The sequence below is a fragment of the Idiotropiscis lumnitzeri genome, chromosome 2 (assembly GCF_059441095.1).
Source record: "Idiotropiscis lumnitzeri isolate Australia: NSW breed Sydney's pygmy pipehorse chromosome 2, RoL_Ilum_1.0, whole genome shotgun sequence".
NCBI classification, from domain to species: Eukaryota; Metazoa; Chordata; class Actinopteri; order Syngnathiformes; family Syngnathidae; genus Idiotropiscis; species Idiotropiscis lumnitzeri.
This window is the reverse complement of record NC_142392.1, coordinates 7,300,658-7,312,233: the sequence shown is the minus strand read 5'-3', so window position 1 is coordinate 7,312,233 and position 11,576 is coordinate 7,300,658. Positions and strand designations below refer to the sequence as shown.

The window sequence follows — 11,576 nt, the reverse complement described above, 5'->3', positions numbered from 1 at the left end:
GGGGGGGGGGGCTCGACGGCGTCAGGCGACCGCGGGGTGGGGCGTGGTCTGCTGCCTGTCAATCACTTGTTGACGACAAGTTAGCAAAGTTAGCACATGGGCTAATATTAGTCTGGTAAACATAAAGAGTCAGCGCAGGGAGTATAAAGAACTTTTCTGCTTTACAGTTTTAGCTACCTTATGATTTAGAAATGTGGTTTACTACTAAAGATGGAAAAAACAAGAAAAACATTGATGTTTATCCCTCTATTATAGGAGAATTACAATGCCTTTAAGCACATTTTATTAACTGCAATCAAAAACTTGCATTATGTCATTTCTTTTGGCAAGATGCCGTGCCGTCGTGCCAGATGCATCCTGGGAATCTTGGAGCCCGAGTTGCAGTAACGTCCTGGCGGCTTCCGCATGCTGTCCGATGGAAGCCATGTGGAGAGCTTGTGGGAGACCAACAAAATAATAAAAAAATATTTTAAAAAAATAGAACAGACAGCAAGTATCAAGGATAGTTAGACAAAGTACAAAAAAATGTTTGCAAGGAAACATTCTGGCAAATTTTCATCATAATGTTAGCAATTTGCAATATTTTTCATATTAATCATATTGTAATGAGCAGTTGGAGTCTGATAATGGCCAGCACGGTAGCCTCGTGGCTAGAATGTCTACCACATGTTTCTGATGTTTTGGTTTCAGATCACACGCTGGCCTTTCTGTGTGAGGACAAGTGCAATTGGATGCTTGTGGGGAGAGAGTCAAATAACCTGTTCGGCCCTTATTGTCCCGAGCGTGAAGATCTGCTCCCAAATCTAGCAGAGTCTTTATAGTGGAAACGTGACCTTCCTAAATACACACACGGAAACACACACACGGTGCAATATTTGAATATTTGCATCAGAGCAATCGGAGGTTCTCAAAGTATGGTGTGCAGGATCCCACTGGTCGTACGTGAAAGTATCACGACCCAAGAACAGTTCAGTTGTATTTAACTTTGGAGTTCCATTTTAGAGAAGTGAAAATAAGAGCATAAAATATCTCGCTTTTTGGACCAACTACAAATGGGAACAAAACTATAATCCTACCTTGGCAGCGTAATGCAAGGAGGTGAGCTTTAAGCCAGTGGCCCGCTGGTTGACATCAACATGGAGCTCCCTTACTAGGAACCGCAGCGCCTCGTCCTGGCCAGTGACGGAAACCTGGTGCACTGGCTGAACCCCGAGTACGTCAGTTGCAGTCGGAGATGCCTACAGTACAATACATAGGCACACACAAATTGTCTCAAACATAAAAATGTGATATACGCCAATCAGTATATGTCAACTAACAACTTCCTCGTAATGATCCAACCTGGTGTTTTTCCAAAAGAAGCCTGGCCAATGAGATGTGTCCATTCCTCACCGCATCCATGAAAGGTGTGACCCCGCAGCTGTCTTTGTCGTCTGGGGTGTAGTCGCATCTGGACAACACATTAACCTCCAAATGACACTGTGACAGCATTGTGGCCGTTGCATTTCAAGTCAGTGATATTTTGAAATATTTAGTTTCCATTTTTTTAATAAATACATGAAGAATAAAAATCACCAACCAGACACAACATAACAACCACATAAACACATTATATTAATTCCTCTCTGACCATAGCACAATATTGTCAATTTCACTTCTGCAACTGGTAAATGTAACATAAAAACCTCATTAAAGATGCTACAGTCGTAGGATCTTGGATTGCGCTCATCTTACCTCTCAAGCAAGATGCCAACAACCTCCTCACAGCCATGCATGGCTAAACGACAAGCACATAAATCAAATAATGAAATACTTATGCAATCCATCTTGATGAGGTACATGAGAAAAGCTCACCCGCCGTGTGCAGAGGTGTCCTGCGCGTCTTACTTTCACTTCTCCACACCTCCGGAGCGACGTCGAGGAGGTAACAGACCACCAGGGGATCGCCTTCCCTGCAGGCAATGTGGAAGGCGTTCCAGCCATCTTTATTTCTTATGAGCGGGTCCGCGGAATGCGCCATCAGCTCTCTGATCACATCCAGGTTCCTGCGAGTGCAGGCCATCATCAAAGGGGTCCTGGGAGTGAGAATTGTAGAAGACAAGGCTTAGAATTTAGGATCCTTCAAAAGTTACTAAAATACATCATATATTACAAAGAAAATAGTCACAACAGTTCAGTGAACTCTTGAAATATTAGTTATTTGTGTCTTAGTCGTAAACAAGCTGACATGTAGATTTGGTTAAATACACTGCATGTAATCATTTGTTTTAAGTTTGGTTTTACCGTAAACTTCAACTGGGATTGGCAATAAACATCTTAGAAGTATGCACTTCAGCGCTTTTTTTTTTATTTTACAGGATAACCCTAGAATTTTATGTGTTAAAGAAATAGTAACTTATTTACTTGTAGAGCTCCCTGTGAATTTGATTTGTTTTACAATAGCTTCCATAAAATGTGATTAAACTGCCTGATTCTAAGTCATGTGTATTGTCTTATACTAAATCTAGTATTTTTTTAACTAATATTGTATCACAGTATTAATTATATATTAATGTGAATTATGTTTTTAAAATAGAAAACGATTTGCTCCTTCGACAGAGGGTAAAAAAAAAATACTCCTTCGAGCCGGATTCGAACCAGCGACCTAAGGATATCAGCATATGCCCCTACAGTCCTCCGGTCTACCAACTGAGCTATCGAAGGGAGTTGCCAACGATCACTTTATGTTAAACTTTATAGATTCTAAATAAAATACGTAAATCCTAATGCCAAATACACAAATTGCGGTAGAACGGAAGTCTCACCAATCCGCTTTCTTTAAACTATCCACTTTTGCTCCCTCTTGCAGCAAATAGCTGACACATGCTAGCTGGCCCATGGAAGCAGCTTCGTGCAGCGGCCGCTTGTAGTCGTTGTTATAAACTTCAACGTCGGTGCCGACTTCTTTTATGAGAAAGTCTAAAATGTCCAAGTGTCCGTGCCGGGCGGCGTAGTGCGCAAGAGTATCTCCGGACCGACCGAAGTGTTTGTCTCGGGCAGCCTCAATTAGCCCGCATGTCATCATGTGTTTTCTCAGAGAGCTTAACTGTCCATCCTGGGCTAGTTTCACCAGCATTTTCAGGCCGTCCTCGTCCATACTGATTGTAGAGCAGTCAACAAACTATCAAATATATATTTTGAAGGAATACAAAGTCTATTTTGAACAATATGAAGACATTTTGTTACGCTTCACGCATGGGGGCGCCAACCATGAACTGACAGACTGTTTAAACATCGATTCCAGTGATTAGGTTAGGGTTATTTCTAGCGTATGTATTAAGAAATATGTAAGTAACAATAAATTTTATTACGTTACTAGCAAATACAGTCAAACATTTAGGAGGATCAAACGTTTTGCAGAAAAACATAAACCAGACATTTAAACAGGAAGTTGGAAAAGGATAATCGAGGCCCGATGCATTGTGGGTAATGTAGTTGTTCGGACTGTTTCCGGTGTCGCCGCCCAACCCATCCTTTTCGTCATTAAATGCACAAATCGTCGAACTAAAAACCTAAAAAAAAGTACGTAGCGCTCCAACGGCCTAAAAAAATTGCAAAGAATAAAAGTAACGCAGTAGGAAACGTAGTAGGCCTTGAGGTGTTCATCATTTTTTTTTTTATTGTAAGTTATTGTGAAATTATGTAGTTTAAACATTAACACTGCGCACTTCTATTGGGAAAGAAAGAAAAAACGCACGCATTAATTCAATTCCCATGCTTTGCAGATAAAGGTTACATACAATTCACTTAATTGTTACTACTAAGGTAAATATAACTGAACTGTACTTGAAAATTAAATGAAAAAAAGGTATAGAACAGCTTTCTTTTTTTTTTAAAGTTTAAACAGGATGTATGCTGTAAATTTTGTTTGATTGTATTTAACTCAGTGATTTGTACCTTTAGAAAAAGCCCATGCATGTCTCACCAGTGGTACTTTTGCCACATTTTGATACTTAATTTATTTGATATAACAAAGCAAACACGAGTGAAATGCTAGCAGCATGTTTTTATGCCTCAAAATGTGGCTGTATTTCAAGGTTTTAACGCAAACAACACACCAGTCCTGAGAGAAAATAATACTTCAATTAAATAAAGACAGCTAATCCATCTTCTGGCAAAAATGGGAGCAAATAATGAGAATCTTGGCGAATGAGAGTGAGACCAGTTCCATTGAGGGGGAAAGAGGGAGGAATATCTGTAAAGAAAGTGGGACGGGTTTGTGGGACTGGGTAGTTTCATTCCTTGACATGGACCTTGAGCACCATGTAGGACCCCTTTCCTTCTGGCAAGTATCCTTAAACATACATCATAGAGTGAAAATCCTAGTTTATATTGTTGTATGTTTTTGTTTTTGTTTCTGTGTCAGCGAGGGATCAAATGTGCTACCTCAGTAAAATGAAAGAAAAAGTCAGCAAATATTTAGCATGATCCTAGGTTATATGCATGGAATTGTGTATTTTTTGCAAGTTGATGTGTACGTCAACTTGCATGTTTTCATATAAAATGTTATTTTTTTAATTTTTACACAGTCATTGATATATTATATATGTATTGTAAATGCAATCACAATGATTTATTTTTTTGTGTGTAAAGAAAGCTGTTTGGAAAGCTGTAGTTTAAAATGTCTAATTGTCCTTACTGAAAAAAGGTGTAAAGAACAAAGACTAGTTCACATTAATTTAATTATTAATTAATTGTTTAATATGATTTAGATAATAGAGATCTACCCGTGTAAATTATGGGGAAAACAATGCATGAATATGTTCCAAAAGTAATTGTTCCTTTGCTGGCTGGTTCTGGAAGTTTTTTGAAGGAGGGAGTGCTTCACAACGTAACCAGTTCCAGATGTTTTTGGCAGCTTAAAACAATGACAAACAAACCAGATACACATGAAGCAAGAGTAAGCGTCCTGCTGACTGTCAGGAGTTTCATTTGACTCTGCAAAATTCTGTAAAGTCTTTAAAAAAAATAATAATGAAATGAAACATGATCATCAATTGAACATCACGTGATAAAGTCGGATCATTAGCGTTTGTGTTTTATTTGTTTCCTGTCGCAGGGAAGTGGTAGAGCCCTTTAGGAAGAAAAAAAACATCTGGTTTTGGTTTTCCCCTACCAACCAGCTGACCCCTCCCCTGACACTCCAAATGTCAACAATTTCCCCCATAAACCCGCTAATACACACCACACATATTTATTAGATAGATAGATAACTTTGTGTTTTTTTTCTATTTTACAGATTTCTGCACTTGACCTATAACGCAACCATGAACTATGGCTCTTCTGAGAAAGAGTGAGAATAAAATACGTTCTGTTAATATGTTTTGCGAAAACAGTGTTTGGCCGGCAACAAAAACAAACGTAGCAATTATTATTATTAATAAAAATTATTTATAAAATTATTATTATTATTATTATTTAATTCGTTTTGTTTATTTATTTTTATTTTTATTTTTATTTAAATTTTAATTTTAATTTTAATTTTAATTTTAATTTTAATTTTTAATTTTTAATTTTAATTTTAATTTTAATTTTAATTTTAATTTTAATTTTAATTTTAATTTTAATTTTAATTTTAATTTTAATTTTAATTTTTTATTTTTATTTTTATTTTTATTTTTATTTTTATTTTTATTTTTATTTATCATACATAAAACTAAGCAGTGATTGAAGCTGGCTGCTTTCTTCAAGCTGTCTTTTGTCACTCCCATCTGAAGTTTGTAGTAAAACTGACTCATGAAACAAAACAGACATTGTATGAAACAATGTATATTTAGCCAACCAAAATGTTCAACCAAATCATAGACAAACAACATTTTAGCTGCAAAAAACTTTGTTTCTTTGTTGACTTTGTTAGAAATGAAAAAAACCACTATGACTCCTAGAACTCAATTTAACATGAGTTTGAATGTGAATAGTTCATTCTAAACACAGCCACATCCCCAGTTACAAGAGGGGGTGCACACTTATGCAAACATCATTGCTTACCCTCTCAAAGGGGTTTCCAACAACTACAACACAAAACCTGTCATTTCAACAGGGGTGTGTAAACTTTTTATCTCGTCTGTTTTCATCTCCGCAAGTCAATCAGGTTCTGCTGGTGCTGCTGGTGCTGATGCTGTACTTGCTCCTGCACAGCTCGCTACTCGGAGCCTCCAGTCGCCACCAAATGTCAGGTAAATGCAAGTTACTGACACTCTTTTCCCGACAAATATCTAGAAATAGCTGCGCCTTTTCCACAGGTCACTGGACGAAACTCGGTGGTAGCGTTCCAAAAGAAATGGATCACGTCATCCCCGTCGTCATCTGCGCATCTGAGGAGCGAATGGGCGCAACCATGGCAACCATCAACAGCATCCGTAGCAACACGGATGCTAATGTGTTCTTCTATATTGTTACGCTACGGGACGCTGTTACAATGACCAAGTATGAGCTTCTTATCAATATTATTCATATTATCAACTATATTGAAGGATTCTCTACAATATTTTCTTTTGTGATACTATTTTTTTTTTTTTTAATTTACTGTGTTTACATCCTGCACAATTTATCACACTCCTTTCAGACGTTACATCGAAGAAACTCCACTAAAAGGCATTAAATACAAGATCCTGGAGTTTAATCCAATGGTTCTGAAAGGGAAAGTGAAGCCGGACTCCTCCAGACCGGATTTATTACATCCAGTAAGTCTGTTGAAAAAAAATATTTAAGTGCAATGGCAATATGTTGTCTCTTTTGTTTTGCAGCTTAACTTTGTGCGCTTCTACCTACCACTGCTTGAGATGAACCATGAGAGGGTGATATATTTAGACGATGACATCATCGTACAGGGTACAGATGCAAAAAAGAAATTCATTTGACAAAATCATTTTATTTTTATTTTATTTATTATTTTTTAAACGTGCCTACAAAAGGGACTTAATTCATTTGACAAAATAATTGTATTACTTTTTTTTTTTTCTTCTTTTTTGCTCAGGTGACATTCAGGATCTGTTCGAAATCAACCTAAAGCCGCAACACGCCGCTGCTTTCGCCAGCGACTGTGATCTACCCTCCACTCACGAGATGGTGCGCAGCGTGGGCATGCAGGTGGGCGTGGTCAATGCACATCGGAATCAGCATCCGTTTCCGCAAATGAAGCACAACCTTGACATCTACACCGCCCGGTGCCTCAGAAGGGCTCTCAACATCGTCAATGACAATACCCACCCAAACTCACACCTGTTCGACCTGTTGCCCTCTGGCAGGCGCTACAGATGCATCAAATCAAGGACCAATAGACTGAGAAACAGTTTCTTTCCGAGAGCCATCTCCATACTGAACTCTCACACACACACGAGACCACCCTAACCTCGCAAAACAGCATTGTGATGTGTTTCTATATGCCCTATTCAGTACTGAATTCCATTGCACTGTCTTCTTTATTTATCTAATTTATATATTTGTCTGTATTATTGTTGTATTGCACTGGAGAGGGGAGCCCTCTAATCTCGTTGCACACTTGAGTACAATGACAATAAAGGGATTTCTATTCTATTTCTATTCTATTCTATTCTTCCCTTTAAGTGTATAGACAACCTACATGGGCTTCCTGGACTACAGAAAACAACAAGTGAAAGACCTCGGCATCAATCCCAATGATTGCTCCTTCAACCCTGGTGTGTTTGTGGCGGATATGCGTGAATGGAAAAAGCAGAGGATCACCAAGCAGCTGCAGAAGTGCATGGAAGACAATGTCAAGTATGATTAAAAGTCTTCTTTTGTCATTATTGTAACTAGATCAACCTCATTTTATATGCAACACTTCATTTATTTCTCGAAATGAGCCATGAAGACGAATGTCATTTTTAGCAAAAAGTCTAAAAGGTCTCAAGTCAATTTTGATTTGAATATATTTTTTTTTCTTTTCTATCAGGCTAAACACATACAGCAGTGCAATGGCAGGCAGTGTGGCCACTCCACCCATGCTCATTGTTTTTCATGACAAATACACGGCGCTGGATCCGATCTGGCACGTCAGACATCTCGGTAAGATGAACCACATGATTGCGAAATTAACAAGAACCATGAAAAAAAAAATTTGCTTTTGTCGTACGTGTTAAGGTTGGAGTCCAGATTCTGGCTATCCCGAGAGTTTCCTGGAGAAGGCGCAGTTGCTGCACTGGAACGGACCGTTCAAACCGTGGGGCTACGGCGCTGTTCACACGGAACGCTGGGAGAAATGGTTTGTCCCTGATCCGACTGGGAAGTTCTCCTTGATGAGGCCCGAGAGTAATAATTAATTATTATACTATTTATATCTATAAAATATATAATACGAGTCTACTATGTGAATAGAATGATGATTAAATATGAATATTTAAATTTTGTTCAATTTTATTTCTCCTGCTGTAACACCCGGATTTTCCTTCTGGGGATCAATAAAGGATGTCTAATCTTATATTATATCCATTATATTATTATGACACATTCCTGTTTTTGTTTATGATTTAGAAAGCGCCTTTAGTGTTGACTAGTCTGCGTTTGACAATTAGCCCGAAGGAACGACAAATCCACCTGTATTGAAATGTCAAAGGATTTACTGTCTATGGATGAGATCATAATTTTTTTGCGGTCATCTTGAGGACACACTATAGTCAACAAAAAATGAAACATGTTTTTTAGTGCCTATAAAAAATGATCATGAGCAGTATAGTACAATATATTCCAATTTCTTTTCCTCCCCGCTCCCTTTTATTCCATATTTTATTTAGCTTTTTTTAACTAACTAAAATATGGTCAGGCATAGCCCAAAACGGGTTTACAAAAGGGGACCCTGGACCGAGTACAGGACTGGTTGAGGTTGTCATGACGACAGGAACAACAATCCCAATTTGGAGGGTGGCTGGTACGTGTTAGTTGTCATCTTTCAACTGCAATTGCCAATTTCCCCTCGAGGCTCTACAAGTGTTACCAAATCCACTTGCATTCAAACCTCAAAGGACTACTGTTCGGGGATGAGTTCATATTTTACATTCCGGTGGGTGAGGAACACACGTCAACAAAGAAAGCAATGTTAAAAATTGTAACTTATAATGTTAATAGTTTAAGTCAATATTTCTACAACCAGCACAGGAAGCGCCCAGGTCTTAAAATTGAATTGTAATTGTTCTCCAAAGGCTACAATACTTGACGTTTGTGCGGACTCCCATTCACATTACTTTCAATGTGACTGGTTCATTCTGAACACACGCCGTCATAAGAGGCCATATTTTATATTTTAATATTTTATAATATTTTTGTTCAATTCACATATAGGTCAAATTGTGGTTGCAAAAGGTTTGGGAACATTTATCTTTAATTTTTTTTTTACATCATCAAAAAAAGCAAAAGTCTTTTTATATTTGCACCCATAGTCACATCTATGAACAATTTTGAGTCATCAATGAAGCTAATATGCATGTTTTTGGGATGAAAAGTCAAAATCTCAACTCGGAGATGCTAACCAGCCCAGGATTTTTTTCCCAATTCATTATTTTTTTTATTTAAATATTAATCATGCAACCTGGGTGAAAATGGGCCAAATAAATGATCACAGGCCAGGCTATCAAACCACCAGAGGGGGTAAGAGAGCTGGATGTGAAACCTGATCGTCTTCAGTTTGCAGTAAATGGTTTAAATTAGAATAAACTTGAAATTTGCTCAATTAAATACTAAAGCTACATCTTGGTTTTAGTGTGAGTTAAGTTTAGGGTTAGTGTGTTAGTTAAGGTTGAAGCCTAAAAAATGCACAGATATTCTAGAATCACACAACTGGGGTATAAACAATAAATACAACTTTGATGCATTTTAGAAACAACACTTGACATATTCATTTTAAATTGTATTGTATTCCAAATCTAAATAAAAAAAATATATAAATCAGTTATCAGTTCTTGTTCAAAGGAGCCTTAAGCGTTGGCCCAAACATGCTACAAACTTGGTAACCTTTGCGTTAAAAAACGGTTTTATCCCTTACTGGTTTGCCTGTTGAACTAAGGAATATTCCTTAATCGTATTAATAAGTTTGTTTTAACAAAATGGAGACTCTACCAAGAAGAAAATTATTCTTGTAGACTGTAGAAATTCCCTATCTGAACCAAACACATTCGTTAGCCTAGCTAACATACTTTCGCGTTTTAGCCTAGCATACGCTTTAGCTTAGCATAGCTCAAGCGACATGGCCTAGTCCATGACAGAAGCACTTTCATCGAATATTCTTAGTGCCCCAGAGAGGCATTTATTGGCTAACTACACTCAAGCCCCCGATTACTTCATCCTGTGTTGGTGTTTGTGTGTTTGAGTAGCTAGATGAGAGTATCCCAACTCCATCCCTCTTGGAATTTGATGTTTGTTTATTCAACTTTGCCCGCTGACTTTGAACACGTCTTTGGACTGCCGGACGAACGTCATCGTGATGTCAAGTTGGGGTTGTTTTGAAGTGGACGGATGGACAACTCCGGTACGCACTTTATGAGAACCAACCAAAGGACGTCACTACAATGTCAACTTTGGTTCTATGACTTACGCTTGTTATTGAGCACGCGCAAAAGTCAGATAGAGTACATGTTGATGGGTTGATAGAATCAATTGGTTAAATTATAAAAGCCCTAATATGGTTTTCGTGATATGGACCTTCACTGCTAATTCTGAAGGCCCTGGGAAGATTGTGTTGACGTCAACACATAGCAGCAGACATCCTAGTGGTGAAAAAAAAAACGTACTAATGCGATGAAATTTGAAAAAAATAGACTGCTGGGAATACATACTTACATTTTCATAGTACAAATCTTTGAATTTGGGTTGTAAATGTAGGTCAGACGGATTTGCTGGGCCTTGACCTGGTTACTTAAGAAACTGAGAACTTGAGTGAGCAAACTCCAATTTTGTCTTTTTGCGGGAGGGCCAGTCGAAGTTTTATGGCCGCAATAAAACCTGGTGGATTTATATCTTGGTGATTTATATCACAATGAGTAGTGCTTCTTTCTTGATGCTTTATTTCGAACAGCAGTCATTTCTGTAAAAGGTCCGTGACAAAAAATGGAGTCGGCCCACTTTAGGTCTCATGGCTCATTTGGGCTTTCCAGTTTATAATTTTAACTGAAAATGATTATTATATACGTCATTTTGGCATCCATAGCGACATGTAAACTTTAGGGAATGTTGACGTGAAAAGGCTAAGTGTTGCTGTACCCAAAATATTCGGGTGATATTTCCAATTTTGTTTCACTGGCCTGAAGGGGAAAAAAGATGCGTGCTACCAAAGAGAGGATGCCAATTTTCCACTCCAGTGTGAGAAATGGGTTGTGGCTTTATGTAAAAAGGGCTGCGTGTTTTTTTTAATCTGCACGTACGCAGCCCAGCAAATGTGTGCATGGGTGTGGTTTGGTCACATTTATCTTTTGTGTTCCCAAACGTGCACTGAGCAGATTTCGACTCGTGCACCCAGTTAACCTCCGGGCACCGAGTATTTCCAAATCAACCTGCGTTCAAATCACAAAGGAGCTACTGTAAAAAGG

The 11,576-nt window shown here is 38.1% G+C and overlaps 2 protein-coding genes and 1 non-coding gene across 3 annotated transcripts; 1 reads left to right on the top strand and 2 right to left on the bottom strand.

The window, feature by feature from the left end:
- Positions 1-122: 122 nt before the first annotated feature.
- ankrd16 (ankyrin repeat domain 16) lies at positions 123-3,460 on the bottom strand. The gene is made up of 7 exons (XM_088282552.1): positions 2,805-3,460; positions 1,855-2,075; positions 1,735-1,777; positions 1,342-1,450; positions 1,077-1,238; positions 759-837; positions 123-434 (listed from the first exon to the last, which is right to left on the bottom strand). The coding sequence occupies exons 1-7, from the start codon at positions 3,134-3,136 to the stop codon at positions 286-288; spliced, it is 1,095 nt and encodes a 364-aa protein (XP_088138678.1). The 5' UTR covers positions 3,137-3,460; the 3' UTR covers positions 123-285.
- Positions 2,617-2,703, bottom strand: trnay-gua (transfer RNA tyrosine (anticodon GUA)). Its single transcript is given in 2 exon segments — positions 2,617-2,652; positions 2,667-2,703. It is a non-coding gene; the product is annotated as a tRNA-Tyr (tRNA).
- Positions 3,461-4,286: 826 nt separating the features above from the next.
- glt8d2 (glycosyltransferase 8 domain containing 2) lies at positions 4,287-8,424 on the top strand. The gene is made up of 10 exons (XM_088288415.1): positions 4,287-4,324; positions 5,279-5,332; positions 6,123-6,215; positions 6,282-6,465; positions 6,605-6,722; positions 6,786-6,870; positions 7,016-7,128; positions 7,613-7,779; positions 7,955-8,067; positions 8,143-8,424. Exons 2-10 carry the CDS (start codon positions 5,314-5,316, stop codon positions 8,319-8,321), a joined length of 1,071 nt encoding a protein of 356 aa, XP_088144541.1. The 5' UTR covers positions 4,287-4,324; positions 5,279-5,313; the 3' UTR covers positions 8,322-8,424.
- The last annotated feature ends 3,152 nt before the right edge of the window (positions 8,425-11,576 follow it).